The 17,466-nt window shown below is 30.4% G+C and overlaps 1 protein-coding gene across 3 annotated transcripts in view; it reads right to left on the reverse strand.

Moving 5' to 3' along the window:
• The window catches only part of LOC136976889 (CDK5 and ABL1 enzyme substrate 1-like), a 50,369-nt gene that overhangs the window by 17,651 nt on the left and 15,252 nt on the right, over positions 1-17,466 (reverse strand). For all 3 annotated transcript variants that reach the window (XR_010880997.1, XR_010880996.1, XM_067272262.1), the window contains exons 4-8: positions 14,551-14,640; positions 11,265-11,397; positions 4,516-4,696; positions 4,306-4,442; positions 3,414-3,520 (exon numbers count right to left, since the gene is read on the reverse strand). Coding sequence is in view for 1 of the 3 variants with exons in the window: in XM_067272262.1 (XP_067128363.1) it covers positions 3,414-3,520; positions 4,306-4,442; positions 4,516-4,696; positions 11,265-11,397; positions 14,551-14,640 (648 nt within the window). In the remaining 2 variants the exon portion in view is untranslated. The remainder of the gene's footprint in view (positions 1-3,413; positions 3,521-4,305; positions 4,443-4,515; positions 4,697-11,264; positions 11,398-14,550; positions 14,641-17,466) is intronic.

Here is a 17,466-nt window from a genome sequence, read left to right on the forward strand (position 1 = left end):
AAAATTTGAAAATTGTATTGTGAAGTTAGGCGCATGCCCTATTGTAGTTCTTTAACAAATTAGTCCTCTAAGTCAAAATACGCCCCCTCCATGCAGTCGTCAATGAGTCCGTTTTTTTGAAGTTGATGGTCGTTCCCTTCTTGAATGCTTTAAATATCTCCAGCTGTTCGAGATATTTTAGGCTGCCCTGGTGCTCACACTGTTGTATTAATCGTGCATTATCATAGTCCACCCTGACATCATCATCAAGGGTGAAAGAAGCCAATGCTGTAGTGGAAAGACATTTTTGAATGGAGTATTTGTGCTCCTTGATCCTTGTTTTAAGGCAGCATGCAGTAGCACCAATATATTCGCCTGGACGGTTCACCCTAGGATCATAAATAGGGATAGAATATATTCCTGGGATACCATTCTGATCAAATCGGTCCTTATTGTTTCTTAAACAAGAGAAAATGGTCAGCAATCTCCTGTAAGCAATTCTTTTACTCGTATAACGGGCTATTTGTTTGTAGGTGTTGGTAAGGATCTTGTTGTAAGTAATAGGAACAAAGGAGAGGTTCTCCGGAAGTGCCGTATCTGTAGGTTGTTCGTGGCATGCTACCAGTTCATTAATTAGGCGTGTAGGGTAACCATGCTGCCTAGCTACACTTGTAATACATTTCAGTTCCATTCTCCTATCCTCTGTTATTGAACAATGGGTGTAAGCTCTTCTTATTAGAGTCTTAAAAGCAGAGATCTTGTAACTAAAAGGATCATGCAATTTCGCATGTATGAAAAGTGGAGCATACGGGTTCTACGAAATACCTTAGTTCTTAACCGACCCTGTTGTAACTTGATGTCAAGAAAATGCATGTTGGTTGAGCTTTGTTGTTCTGCCTGCAACGAGAGGCCATAAGTGTTATCATTGAAAGCTTCGATGAATGCTGCCAAGTCCAGTTTCTTCTTCCAAATAATCAACACATCATCGACATATCTAGCATACAACCTAATGCCATCACTTATGCCAGGTAAAATGTGTTGTTCCAAGCACCTGACTACCGATTCACATAAGGTTTCTGATATGGGACTACCCATAGGTACCCCTCTAGTTTGCAGAAAAGTATCCCATATCAGAAACCTTATGTGAATCGGTAGTCAGGTGCTTGGAACAACACATTTTACCTGGCATAAGTGATGGCATTAGGTTGTATGCTAGATATGTCGATGATGTGTTGATTATTTGGAAGAAGAAACTGGACTTGGCAGCATTCATCGAAGCTTTCAATGATAACACTTATGGCCTCTCGTTGCAGGCAGAACAACAAAGCTCAACCAACATGCATTTTCTTGACATCAAGTTACAACAGGGTCGGTTAAGAACTAAGGTATTTCGTAGAACCCGTATGCTCCACTTTTCATACATGCGAAATTGCATGATCCTTTTAGTTACAAGATCTCTGCTTTTAAGACTCTAATAAGAAGAGCTTACACCCATTGTTCAATAACAGAGGATAGGAGAATGGAACTGAAATGTATTACAAGTGTAGCTAGGCAGCATGGTTACCCTACACGCCTAATTAATGAACTGGTAGCATGCCACGAACAACCTACAGATACGGCACTTCCGGAGAACCTCTCCTTTGTTCCTATTACTTACAACAAGATCCTTACCAACACCTACAAACAAATAGCCCGTTATACGAGTAAAATTAAAATACGAATTGCTTACAGGAGATTGCTGACCATTTTCTCTTGTTTAAGAAACAATAAGGACCGATTTGATCAGAATGGTATCCCAGGAATATATTCTATCCCTATTTACGATCCTAGGGTGAACCGCCCAGGCGAATATATTGGTGCTACTGCATGCTGCTTTAAAACAAGGATCAAGGAGCACAAATACTCCATTCAAAAATGTCTTTCCACTACAGCATTGGCTTCTTTCACCCTTGATGATGATGTCAGGGTGGACTTTGATAATGCACGATTAATACAACAGTGTGAGCACCAGGGCAGCCTAAAATATCTCGAACAGCTGGAGATATTTAAAGCATTCAAGAAGGGAACGACCATCATTTTCAAAGAAACAGACTCATTGACGACTGCGTGGAGGGGGCGTATTTTGACTTAGAGGACTAATTTGTTAAAGAACTACAATAGGGCATGCGCCTAAATTCACAATACAATTTTCAGATTTTTTGCAATCGAACCTGAGGATGACCATTTAAAATGGTTGAAAATGTTCGTTTAGATTGAATTCTTGCTGGTTTTGTTTGGTAATTATGTATTTATTTTATTATTATTGTTTACACTAGTAGTATTGGTATGATGGTAATTGCAACGGCAATAAGTTTAATTTTTGCAAAGTATTTATTAAAATATGAAAAAATATAAAGTGCAATATTCATTTATAGCTATTATCAATAACTTTTTATTATATTTGTGAAACTGACTGATTTTTTATTTCAGGTTTCTAGATAATGGTTTCTGTCAATTAATGACATTACCAAAGTACAGAAATTTTAATATGACAAAAAGAGTATTTCATTTATTTCAATAAAGCTGTTGTATTTGTAAAAATATTAATATGTGAAGAAAATCCTAATGCAAAATATTGAATAAGCAGTTAAATGTTATCTATAGATATCTGTTTTGTAAGGAGCAAATGTAAATAATATAAATGATAGGTTTATCTGTTTGTGATTAACAAAATGAATATAAAATATGTAATTAAACACATTATAATATTTTAACAATTTTATTATACTATAATTGCAGAGAATTATATTTATAATTATAAAGAGTTATATATCTTTCTAATTATAAAGAGTAACAATAAATATCTCTCACTAGTATTTTTTACTATTTATTGATGCAATATATATGATATAGAGCTTGATTTTACTAACATTATCTTTTATTCTTAAATTTAGTGATCAGATGGAATAATTCAATTTCAAAGTTATAATTTAATTTAAACATCAATTGAATTATTTTTTATTTCATATTGGGCAAACTAGAGATTTTTTGAGCAAAAACTTTCCATTTGAAATGAATGCTAAATCATTGGAAACTGTCATGGCTAATTCAATTAATCATGCATATTTTATACTATTCTATATTAAATTTTGCTACCAGTATATTAAATGCATGCTTATAGTTATTCACAAATCAAATCATCTTTACTTAATTAGGAAATCAGAAAGAAAGAAAATTAAAATAGTTCATTGCAGTAAAATTTTTCTTATGCTTGTAAATTAATATTGTGAGAGAACATATGGTATCTATTACGATAATGATCTATAAAATTTTTTATAGATTATTATTATAATAGATAACATAAATTTGCTACTTCCAGTGTAATGAATCATTCTATATAATCTGTAAAAATATCTATTTTAAAATTAATTAAAAAAATAATTACTCTCACTTACCTCCTAAGTTTACTAAGAGTTAATTGAATATGTGGAAAACGTTCTCTAAATTTATCATTTAAATTTCTTTTTAATTCAGAAGGCTTTACATAATCTATTACTGATGTCTACATGAAAATAAAGAAACTATGTTTAAATTAAGAGTTTTTGAGTTAAATTATAAGAATTTATTTCAACTTATTAACAAAAAATTAATATAATGTAAAATTAAAATATTTATTATTGATTATTTGTTTATTTATTAAAATTTTAAAATTATTTATTTACATTTTAATATTAGAAAAAAATGTTTCCAATAAGTAAATAAATAAATTCTTATAAAAGCTTTAAAAGAAAAAATAAATAAATATTAAAATTTTACTTAATTATATTTAAATAAATAAAATAAGAAAATATCTGTATAAAATAATATTTGTTATACTGAAACAAAATATGGATTTTTATAATATTAATCTTTAAATAAAATTAATAAAATCACAGAACTGTAATAATAAATAACTTATAATACATTATTTAACATTCATTTGTAGTAATGACAAATATATTTTATGAAATGCTGTTTTAAAAACTTTTATATACTTTTATGGTTTTGAAAACATTTTTGAATTCACTTCTATTTACAATATAATAAAATTACCAATGAACACTAATATATTTTTTTCATTATTTCCATCTTTTATTTAAATATAAAATTTCCAAACTTTTATAGATAAACCAGATAAACCTAATAAATTAATGTTTAATGAAATTGAATAAATTAATAAATTAATTTATGTAACCATATTTATTTATTAAGCTTCAGCTGTTTCCTTTATATATCCCATAATGCAAGTATAAATTTTAATATATAATATAATAATTTTAAGATTTATAATACACAAACAATACTTACAAAGTAAGATGCAAAAGCAAGTTGTGTACTATGTTTGCCAGCTACTAATTCGGGATCATCTAATAAATATGGATGATAATAATTATTTGAAACATGGAAAGGATGATGACAGGTTCCATTATCTTCCCATTCAATTGCTATATAAACAAATTTAATTTCAGATAATGATATTAAAATTTTACAGTATATAAATTTATTTATAATTATTACATTTTTCTGTAGCCATAGAACATGGTGTAGGTGGAATAAAATTACGCAGAATTGGAGTATCTTGAACAAAATGAAAATTGAAAATATGAAAACTTCCACTTTGTTCTATATCATGATTTTTGCATCGAGTGTGATGACTACAATGATGAGATGGTGATAACAATTGACTGTAAGATACATCCTGTCAAGAAGTAAATCTTTTAATTTTGAAAATAATAAAAAATTAAAATATCGATTTTACTATGCTCTATACATTATTTTTACAGATTAGATTCAATTGAACAATTCATTACATATTTAATAGAAAACTGAAAAAGTGCTATTAAAAGTTGGAAGGATGAACAATAACATAATAATTTTAACATACAAAACTTCCAAGTCAGAGGCAATAGTTACTGAGACTGGCAAACTGTTGATGTGCGAGAACATAAGACAATAAATTGATAAATTGCAGTGCCTCTCCAACATTAAGCAAAAGCAGTCTAGTATTGTCTGATTTTTGGCATCCATTGATACATGCAGGTACAGTACAGTAAGGAGACAATTGCATGAATTGCGCACAAGTGTATGAGTAGAGTTGTAAGATTCCACAGAACTGTGGCTGTTTTTGAAACCTTAAAACTCTACTCATACACTTGTGTGCCACTCATGTAGTCATCTCCTTACTGTACTTGCGTGTACTAATGGATATTGATTGGTTTTTGTCAAAAATCAAACAACACTACATCACACTTCCTTGTGCACTGCTGGAGAGGCACTGCCATTTTATCAGTCCATTGTTTATGATAGCCTGCATCAACAAAGTTGCCAGTTGCAGTTGCTGTTGCCTCTGACTTGGAAGTTTTGTGTCAAAATTGCTAAGCTATTGCTCCTGACTTTTAATGGCACTTTTCTAGTTTTCTATTGAATGTGCCTTGTAGTATGCACTTATTGTAGACATTGAAAAACAGACATGCATTCTTGCTTATATAGTGGAACCTCGCTTAATGAGCACGTCACATAACAAGCAACAAGCAAAAATGACTTGCTTAATGAGCAATGTTTTGCATAACGAGTGATGAGAAGAGGGGAAGTCCCAGATTATGCACATGCTCCATCAGTCTGTGTTTAGCGCTCCATCAGTCTGTGTTTAGCACTCCTTCCACTAGCATCTTAGTGTCGCTTGTGATCAAACATTTCTCCAAGCTTGTGTTCACACATATTATGTATAAACATCAACAACTGTTGCCCATTACATAATAAACATGCCAAACAATATGCCAAATTCTTAAGCTATGTAAAGACTATAATTAAATATTATAAATTACTGTAATTAATTTGACTAGAGGTAGGCAGTTATGCTGCCATCTCATATTAAATTTAAAATAATTATAAATAATTAATTTTTAATTTAAATTATTTTAAATTTAATATGAGATGGCAGCATAACTGCCTACCTCTAGTCAAATTAATTAATTTATAATATTTAATTATAATCTTTACATAGCCCAAGAACTTGGCATATCGTTTGGGGTGTTTATCAGACAGATTATATGTCCTTTTTTTTTATTTTCTGCAAATTGAATTCGCATTCCAGGTTGGTTCATTCTGCACTAGAAGAAAAGACGAAAATGATTCACACTCCCTTAGCAATGTATACTGTATAATTTTCTTTGAATAAACGTTATACATAAAATATTCGAGTATTTTTTCGGCATGGAACGCATTATCATATTTTACATTAATTTATATAGAAAAAAACTGTTTTGCTTAACAAGTGTTTCACATTATGAATAAGATTCTGGAACAAATTATGCTCGTTAAGCAAGGTTCCATTTGTTTATATCTTTGATACTAATTATTTCACAATTTATTAGGCATTACTTATTGAGTTACTTTTCACATCATAGTAATAACAGTTTTTTTATTAGTCTTATGATGACAGTTAATTTCCTCATTTATTTATTTTCATTGTTGTTCTGTTTTTATATAATATAGGGTATGTCCCGAAAGTAAAGTACAATCTTTAATAATAATTTAAAATACATTAAATTACATAAAAATTAAATTATCCATTTGTAGTAAACAGTCTAAGCTATTTTTTCTACTTAGTTGCCATTCTTTTCTAAACATTTCCCCCAATATTGAAACAAAAATTCCTTTCTGAAAAAATTTGCCACTTAATGATTTGAAAAAGTTTATGATTACACCTTTAACTTCATCATCATCAGAGAAGTGTAAGCCACCCAAGGTGTTTCTTAAGAGGTCCAAAAAGTAAAAATCAGAGGGACTAAGTCCAGACTATGTGTAGGAAGGTACGTCTGCTGCATAGTAGTGCAACTCCCCATACTCCACATTAGATTTCAGATTGGCTGAAAAAATATGGATAGGAAGTACTACCTCTAAAGTTTACTTTTCTGGACTTCTTAAGAAATATATTGGATGGCTTACACTTCTCAGATAATGATGAAGTTAAAGATGTAGTCATGGACTTTTTCAATCATTAAGTGGAGAATTTTTTAAGAAAGGAATTTTTGCCCTTCTCTCCTGCTGGGAAAAGTATTTAGAAAAGAATGACGATAATGTAGAAAAATGGACTGTGTACTTTCAAATGGATAATTTCTAGTGATGTAACGAATAGTATATTCGGCCTCAACCAAATACCGAATATTCGGCTAGGAGCGTGGCTGAATGGCCGAATATTCGGCCAAACTATTCAGCTTGATTAACGCACGTACGAAAATTGGCGCGCAAACTGCATTTTGGCAACGATCGCGCACCATGCTCTCTATTGGCCCGCTGTCACTATGATTTTTTCTTCCATTAGGTCTAAATTATTTAAATTAATTAATTAAATTATAATTATTAAACTTAATATGAGATGGAGCCTAACGTCTACCTCTAGTGCCAAATTGGTTTATAATTTATGTAATAGCCGTAAATAGCCTGCTATGATTCGGCAGTTGTTGGTATTTAGATGTAAGTTATAACTTATAAGTTCTTTTATTTGCAATCGATCATTTTAACTCTTTAATTAAACATTTAAATTTTGTTTTTATTACGTATTTGTAGACTGAATAGTACCCTAAGGATATACTTTAGTGGTGACATAATATGGTCTAGTTTCTCCCCAGTTGTGGAACAGTTTAAATATATTATTGGGGAGTTTCTATTTGTGAAGTTTTGTGATATTTTGTTGCTATTGTTTTTGTCAATATTTTTAAAATTAACTCGATTTCAAATGTTATCTTTTGTATATAATGAAAAATGCTCATTCTTTGCTTTATATATAAAATAAATTATATATTAGTTACTCATCTTCTAGAAATAGATAAATAATTCTTTCATTAAATACGAAAAGTTTCAATAAAACGTTTCGTAACTCATTTTAAAATATCGTATAAATATTAAAATATACGCGAATACGAATATAACATAATTAACTAAACAATAACATTAATGCCCGATACATTCTAACCTACATGCCATCAATGCCATAAGATATCGGGCTAGATAAAGGTTATAATATTATTTAAGTTAATATTATTAGTTACTCATCTTCTAGAAATAGATAAATAATTCTTTCATTAAATACGAAAAGTTTCAATAAAACGTTTCGTAACTCATTTTAAAATATCGTATAAATATTAAAATATACGCGAATACGAATATAACATAATTAACTAAACAATAACATTAATGCCCGATACATTCTAACCTACACGCCATCAATGCCATAAGATATCGGGCTAGATAAAGGTTATAATATTATTTAACTACGAAATAATTTAATACTAGAGTTAGATGCCATTTCTTATTAACTTTAATATTATAGTTTAATGTTCAGCATTAATAAAAGTTACAAAAATGATTAATTTATTGTGTTTTTTGTTATTTCTTACTCCTGTTTTTACGTATTCGGTATTAGGCCGAATAGTGAAAAATAGGCCGAATAGGCCGAATACCGGGTAGTAACTGAATATTCGTTACATCACTAATAATTTCATTTTTAATGTAATTTAATGTATTTTAAATTATTATAAAAGATTGTACTTTACTTTTGGGACATGCTTCATAATATAATATAAAACATGCAGCAATGAAAATGTAAAAATATTGTATGTCTACTACATATTAAAAATTTCCCATGCACAAATTTCTAATAAATTATATTATATAAATTTATTTGTTGCATTACTCTTGCAAACTTATTTTTTAGTGACCTCATAAAATATTTATTAGTAAGATTAATTGTAATTTGTATGTTTTTAATGTCAGACTAAAATTGTGGATTAATAGGTAAACAGATGTTTTGCAGTATTTTACAGGAGGTCTACATGGCATTTTGACATGCATCACAGATTCTTTAAAAAAACAAGAAATTGGCTTCACTGTGTTTTTAATTTTGCGGCAAGCTTTCTTCAAAACACAAATAACTGCATCTAAAATCACAGCTTTTTTCTTCAAAGAAAACACCTATGTAATTACATTTGCATCATTTTGATGCAGATTCTCTTCCATACAATGAAACAAGAGAATAGAATCTTTCTGTTCTGATGCTGAAAGTAATCAGTTCATGCAAGCCAGTCATCTAATCTCAATTTTTTTGTGAGGTTTTTTATTAAAAAATATCATCAAACTACAACCTTGTAGGAGTTCAATATATTTTTTATTTTCTTAAACTTGCTTTTTAATATTCGGTGGTTTTTTTTTTTATGGTTTTAAGCCTAATTTATATTTGTTACCTAGGCCAACTTTTGTGTATTTTTTGGAAATGTCTTCTACATTGTAAGAGTTTTATGAAAATTTAGCAATGATATTAATTGCAAATGAACTGTGCTTAGGACAATATTCTCAGAAGAGAAAGAGAGAAAACTGGGTATTGAACAACTTGGAAAGAAGTGATATATTAAGGCAGGAGTCAGCAACCTGTGGCACACAAGACAATTTTCAGTGGCACTCTGACTGAATAGAAATGTAGTAAAAATTACATTTTAATTATTAATTAAACATTTAAATGGAAGCCATAGTTCAATGTAGGCAGTGGTACATTAAAAAACTAATTTCTTGCTTGTATAATTATATTATAGTGCATGTATTTATGCTTCTAAGTGCTATCTATGTGCTGTGCGTGTGCTTCACACGTAAGAATATAATTCAATTAACAACTTGACTTCAAAATTATATATTTTTGAACTCCATTATAACTGGACCAATTTTGATAATACTGTATACATAATAAAATTGGTAGAATCAAGTCAGCACCCGGTAAATTAGGTTCAGCACAACACTGCTGAAAGGTTGCCAACCCTTGTATTAGGCTATTATCGAAACCTAATGACAGTGTTTGAAACTGAAGAGATGGAAAAATATTGATGATATCCCTTGAATTAATGTACCAGTACCTTCTTTGCAGAAACTTTTGGATTGATAAAATTCTGCATATTAAGGGAATATACAAATATGAGGAAGGCCATTGAATAACTGAATAAATATAAGTTTAATTTTTTTTAAACAAGTTTAAATCCATATTTTTCACTCAACATCAAATGCAGTTGCTTAACAGCAGCTACTAGCATTTTGACACACTATTTTCTCTGTAAACATCCATGATGTCATTATTCATGTAATCAAAAATTTCTATTTCTTGCAGAAGCAAGTTGTGAAGCCATCACTTCAATCTCCACATCTCAATACAAACTACTGTGGTTCATTTAAACTGTGTGCATGCAAGAGGGAGCTGCTATCATTTTTTTGTTGTTTGGTATGACTTTTATCAACATCTAGTCACATACAACACACAAAACCAACACCAGCACTATGAAAAGAAAAAATTTACTAACATTAGTTAGTAAATTTTTTCTTTTACTTAGTAAGATAGTAAATATAGTTATATTTCCTTTATTATTTACTACTATATTTAAATTAGTAAATATAGTAGTAAATACAGTTAATTTACTACTATATTTACATTAGTAAATTTTTAATTTTCACAGTACTGGTGTTGGTTTTGTGCATTGTGTGTTTATACAATCCCAGTTTTGGATAGATACTGAATCTAGTAGCATTTTGTATTGTTTGCATGAAGCAATTCATAAAAAATTACCTTATTTGTGGAAACAAAACTCATGAATTTTGCATTACAATAATGCACGTGCTCACAATGCTCTTATTGTTCATGAGTTTTTGGCCAAAAATTCAACAAATATAATTCTACAAGCTCAGTATTTACCTGTTATGGTGCCAAGTGACTTTTTCATGTTTCCTTGACTAAAATTTCCACTTTGTGGTCATTATTTTGAGTTGATTGATGCCATAAAACAAAATTTGCTGTGAGTCTTGAAGGGGTTTCCGAAAAACAATTTTAAAGCTTGTTTCCAGGATTGAAAAAATGTTGCATAAGAGCATGCAGTGGAGGGGGATTACTTTGAAGAGGACATGATAAATTCAAATCTTGCATTTCATTGAATTATTCCCAATACTTTTTGATCACAGGGGTATATGAAGCTGTGACATGTATCACAATTCTGCCATGTAGACAGTCCTTTAGTATCATTTGAAAAAATTTATTGGAGTTATTTAGATGAATGGACTGAAAACAAGTTAAATTTTTTCCATAAGAAATAACTTGGATAAATCTCCAATATCAAAGTTTCTAATATAGAGATCATTTTCAGGAACATATCACATTTGGATAGCAGAATATTGACTACATATTAATTAAAATATAAACAATTAAAATTGAAAACTATTAATTTAAATATACAAACTTGCCCATCTTCTGGTTTTTCAAAACCCATAAGAGCCAAAAGATCTAAAGGATCTGGACCATCATTAATAATTGATAACTGACGACTATTTGAACCATGTCTTCTTCGAATACATTCTTGTTTTGTTTCGCTTCTATAAAATTGGAAAATTAAATAATTAACTTTGTAAGTTTATTAAGAGTAATTTATAATTTAAGTTAATTACAAATACTAATTTTTTAAACATTAACAGATTTCCTTTAAAAAAACATGTATTCAACACAACAGTTAGAGATAAAAAATTCTGAAATTATTCTCTATCAATTAACGTTTAATCAGTAGAAATTTCAATTTAAGAAGTTAATCAGTAAAAATTGCAGATTTTTATTATATCTGTTTTTCCCAGAAAATATTAATTCAGATAATTAACCTATTATTTATATTTATTTATTACAATATAATATTACTAATAACTAAAATATAAAATGTAATATCTCATAAGTATAAAGTTACATCGTAATATTAAGTCATAAATATATTTAATATACATGTTTAATATACATGTTTTTAAAAATTTTAATTTTCATCTGCAAAGGTTTATAATAGTTTATACATGCTTTAATTACTTATTAGAAAATAATGTCAGAAATAGAAATTACAGTAAAAACAACGATCTTTCCATTTTATTTTGCATAGTCTTTAGCTGAATTTTGAAATAAAATAAAATAAAACTAAGCAAAATGTTTGATTAAAATTTTATATTAAAAATTTACAGATTGCAAAATATTCAAAGTTTAAAGTACAGTAGAGCGTCGATAAGTGGAACGTCGGTAAGTGGAATGGCCGGAAAGTGGAACGATTTTCAGTCGGACTGTGTCGTGCTGAATCGAATGTTTTTGATACTAAATTTACTTCTAAAGTATAATTTTCATGTTTTTTATATTCTTTAATATATTTATTTTGTTTGTACAAAATGCAGAAATAATTTTTAACGATACGATAGCCTCGATGATTATTATAAAAATTTTCGTTTGGCTTAAAATCGACGAAAATTCAACACGAAGCGACACGCAACGGAGAAAAATTCAACAGGAAGCGATACGCAACGGAGAAAAATTTGAACATCGGACAGGTTAATGTATTTTTTCGTACAAAGTCGGAAACTGGAACAAATCATTAACTGGAAGGACCCCAGTCCCCAATTGGTTCCACTTATCGACGCTCTACTGTATAAATAAAATAGCTTAAATAATAAAAGTTTTATAAACATTTCAATATTAATTAATCTGTACTGTATAATTTTTTCATAAACAATTTTTAATTACATATCAAAAGAAAAAAAATTTATCAGCTTTAAATGACTCAAGTAAAAAGTATAAATTTTATAACTTGATAAAAAGATACATAAAACTATATGTATGTTATAAAAATGTTTAAAACTATTCACTATCAAAATAAATAGATTATATTTTTAAAAAATCTAGAAACACAGTGAAGATCTGTTTTTATATTTAAAACAAATAATATTTTTAAGAAATAAATTTCTACTAAAAACTCACAAGAAAACATACTTTAAAGCAAAACGCATGCGGTGCATCTGCACCCCGCACGCCTAACAGAGGAAGCTTTATTAGCGTGACCACTGGAGGGGGTGGAGCCAAGTTAGTGTACTAAAAAAACAGTCATTGCCTGATATCAAATCAGTCATAATACAAATGACAAATGAGAGCATAGAAGGCATATAAACAAGATTTTTAAGGCCAATTAACAGAAAGAAGGTGTCCCGTAGACTTAGCATTGAAAGTTTGAAAGGTGGAGTTTTCTGAAAATATTTATTGCTAAATTGTCTTGAAAACATGTTTATTTGTCTAAATAATGTCAAACAACTTCTCGTTAGCAAATTAGAAGTGAAAAAACGATTAAAACAAGCGATTTTATAGCGACTGTTTACATAAGTCAAAGTGGTAGTCTGCGGGGCGTGGCATTTCGCAGGAATTTTACCGACAATTGTGTTTACTGGTGGATCTAATAACGGACAAAGAAAGTAACCAATTACAGTGTAAAAGAAGTTAACTATCAATGTTATCTGCCAATAATCTGCCTTTTTATCTCTAGTTGCTGTAGAGTTTTAGGGGGTGTATTTTTGGAAATACTGAAATATTTTTGGCCCGGGGTTTGTGACAAAGCATTTAATGGTTTAAACGCTTAAAAAACACATATGGGAAGACAATTCAATGATTAGATAGCAACATATACTTGTTTACAGTTTGAAAAATAGACTTTTGAAGTTGATGATTTTTTCTCTGAAAACTTCCCTAAACATAATACTTTTTTTGTTTTTGTTATAAATAAACAAAAACGATATATTTTGAGTAGTATTTTTGATTAATACATCAGAAACACAATCCCACTAACATCGAAAACAAAAAAACCGTGAAAAAAATTTTGATTTTTACAGGAACAACTTTAGTTGCAAGAGGTGCAGGTGCACCCCCACACGCCCCACGCTGTAAAACTTTTTCCAGCGCTTTACGCAGGGTTAATTTTCACAAAGTCTTTAATAAAACAGTTACATCTAAGAATACTTAATCAAGAATCAATGACAACCAGATAGCCAAATGATTAATTAAATTTTTTTTGTTATGGCATTCTATAATAAGTTAAGAAATTAAGGATATTCAATTGATTACAATAAGATCTGACCATTACATTCAACACTATTTCATATCTAACTGTAAATAATCAAAAAAAAAAAAAAAAAATTAATTTAAGAAATCATGACTTCCAAAAATACTTTATGGCATATAACATACACCCTCATTTCACTATAGAATATTTAAAGTATATAAACCATCCCATGTGTCTTTGGCACTTGGCCCAAATTTTTTTTCCATATTCTGGTCTAAAAAAAAAAAAAAGTAAAACTAGAATGCACATTTACTTATCAAGGAAAAAGAGAAATTAAAATAAGTAACTTACAATTAAAATTTATCATTAAAATATTCTACATGAATACATGCAAAAGCTGCTTACCTATAGCAGATAATAATAATATGTTTAATTAAACATATTATTATTATCTGCTATAGGTAAGCAGATAATAACATTTTTATTTAAGAAATGGCAACACAGGAGTTATTTGTAGCCTACTGAAGGCACTTTGAGAAGTTCATTAGCTTATGTGAAATCACAACTTCACATATAAGATGAAAGGCAATTTTTTGAGTTTTTTTTAACATAAAAATTATATCTTATATACCATAATATGTCGTAATTATTAAACATAATCTAATGAAAATTTATTTACTTGGTTAAATTTTGGGAATTTCTACGAGTATAAGATGATAATGAAGAAAAAATCACCATTGGAGCTTTTCTGGAAGACACCAATACTACTCTGAAATTTAAAACAATATATATTATTGATAAAGTCTAATTATTGTATTGTTTCATACATTAAGAAGTTATAAAATGCTGCAAACTAACTAATTTTTCAAAACAAATTATTATTTGAATAGCTAAAATTTATTAGTAAAAATACTTTAGCACAGTAAAAATACACAGTAAGCAGGAGTTGCAGGTTCGAGTCCTGCTCTGAGCCGATTTTTTTCTTCCAGTTAGTTCTAAATTATTTAAAATATTTAATTTTTTAGCAAAAGATGGCACCTAACACCTAACTCTAATACCAAAAAATTTCTTATAAATTATTATTATGTTGGGTTAAGTGAGATATACTCGGTTAACACCGGTGGCTGTGTACTATGCCGGACCAAAGTCAAGGCATAGTATCCAAAACAGAAATTAAAGAAGTGCATCAGTGTGTGTGTCTATATTCAGGAATTTTCTCACAATATGACATGTATTCAATATAGTGGCCTTCTGTAGTGTGATGTATGTGTTTCTATTCAATTGTAATGTGCCCAGGCTTTTGTGTAGTGTGTGTGGTATGACACCTGTAGAGGAGAGAACAACAGGTACAATAAGCACCCTATCCATCCTCCACAGATGCCTTATTTCCTGGGCGAGTTCTGTGTACTTGCTAATTTTTTCAGTGCATGCATTTTGTATATTGTGAGTGTTTGGAATGGATATGTCTATAATGTATGTGATTTTATTGTGTTTGTCAATGAGTGTGATGTCTGGTCTGTTGTGGTAAATTGTTTTATCTGTGATTATGGCTCTGTCGTAGTACATTTTGTGCGTGTTGTTTTCCAATACTGTCTGTGGAATGTATTTGTAGTATGGTTCGTGGATGTCTACTAATTTGTGTTTCTTTGCAAGCTCTTGGTGTATTATATTTGCTACTTGATTATGTCTGTGTAAATAATCTGTTTGTGCCAAGAGCTTGCAACCAGAGGTGATGTGTTGTATAGTTTCTGGCATGATGTGACATTTTCTGCATGTGTCATTTGTGAGTGTTGCATCTTTGAGTATGTGTTTTCTGTAGTTTTTAGTATTTATGACCTGATCCTGTATGGCAATCATGAATCCTTCCGTCTCCCCAAAGAGGCATCCCCGAGCTAACCAGCTGTTTGACGCAGTTTTGTCAACAAAATCATGGGCCAGATCGTAAGGATGCCTGCCATGGAGTGCCTTTCGAGCCCACGATTGCTTAATGGTGTCTATGCTTTTTATATGTTGTGTTGTGTCCATATGATGTGAGTGTAAGTTTAATGGTGTGTTATTCGAGTCTGCTAGAGTTACTGCTTTATGTAATTGTGATGTTTCTTGTTTTTTGTAGAAAAACTCTCGCAGTGACTGTATTTGTTTGTAGTGAAGGTTAACTATGTCAATCAGGCCACGTCCGCCATCTTTACGTGGAAGGATTAATCTTTCTGTGGCGGATTTAGGATGATGTTGTTTATGCTTAGTAAGTGTTGTTCTTGTTTTCCTTTGGAGTTGCTCGAGATCTGTGTGAGTCCAATGTATAACTCCAAAAGAATATGTGAGTACTGGGATGACATATGTGTTTATTGCTTTAACTGTGTGTTTTGCATTTAACTGTGTTCTGAGAATAGCATTTAACCTACTTTGGTATTCTTTAATTAATCTTTGCTTTATTTGTGTATGTTCTGTTAGTTTGGCCTGTTGGAATCCTAAATACTTGTAGAACTCGCCCTCTTCCATGGATTCAATAATGTCTCCATTTCCAAGTGCAAAATCTTCTTTCTTCAGGATTCCTTTTTCTATGTGAAGTGTTTTGCATTTATCTAGGCCAAATTCCATTTGTATGTCCTTGGTGTATGAATGTGTGATTTGTAGGAGTTGATGAAGTTGTTTTTGTGTGGATGCATAAAGTTTTATGTCATCCATGTACATGAGATGTGACAGTGTATACTGTGTTGTTTTTTCATGCCTGATATTGTAGCCATATTGTGTGTTGTTTAACATGTTGGATAATGGATTCAAGGCTAGGCAGAACCAGAGAGGACTCAAGGAATCTCCTTGAAAAATTCCTCGCCTAATAAAGATTTGGTTTGTTTGTATGGAAGTGTTATGAACCCTGAGATGTAGTGTTGTTCTCCAGTGCTGCATAGTGTTTTGAAAGAATGTAATGAGTGATGGATGTATTTTGTACATGTGTAGAATATGTAGCAGCCAACTGTGTGGAACACTGTCGAATGCTTTTCTGTAGTCTATATATGCCATGTGTATGTTTCTGTGTTGTTTGTGTGCTTGCCGTAGAATGACTGAATCTATGAGTAACTGTTCTTTGCATCCCCTGTGGTTTCTACGGCAACCTTTTTGTTGTTCCGTTAGAATGTCGTGTTCTTCAACATGTTTGTATATTTTGTTTGCAATACAGGATGTCAATAATTTGTAGAGTGTTGGAAGACATGTAATTGGTCTGTATTGTGTGGGGTCTGTGGTATTGTTGTTTTTAGGTTTCATGTAGGTGATGCCCTGAGTAAGAAAATTTGGCATGTCTTGTGGATTGATGATGATGTGTGTTAGGTGTTTAGCTAGTTCCTGGTGCAGTGATGTAAACTTTTTGTACCAGAAATTGTGAATGTTGTCTACACCAGGTGTCTTCCAGTTGTGTGTTCTGTTAACAGTGTATTGGAAATCATGTATGTTTATTTCAACACAGGGCATAGTTGGTATGTTGTGTAAGTTTTTGTTCTCCTCCTCGATCCAGCCTGCTTCAGCATTGTGCGTGACAGCACTGGACCAAAGAGAAGACCAATATGTTGTGAGTTCTTCTTCTGTTGGTGTGCCACTG

This window comes from Centruroides vittatus, unplaced genomic scaffold (assembly GCF_030686945.1).
Source record: "Centruroides vittatus isolate TY-2023 unplaced genomic scaffold, ASM3068694v2 contig_426, whole genome shotgun sequence".
Lineage (NCBI taxonomy): Eukaryota > Metazoa > Arthropoda > Arachnida > Scorpiones > Buthidae > Centruroides > Centruroides vittatus.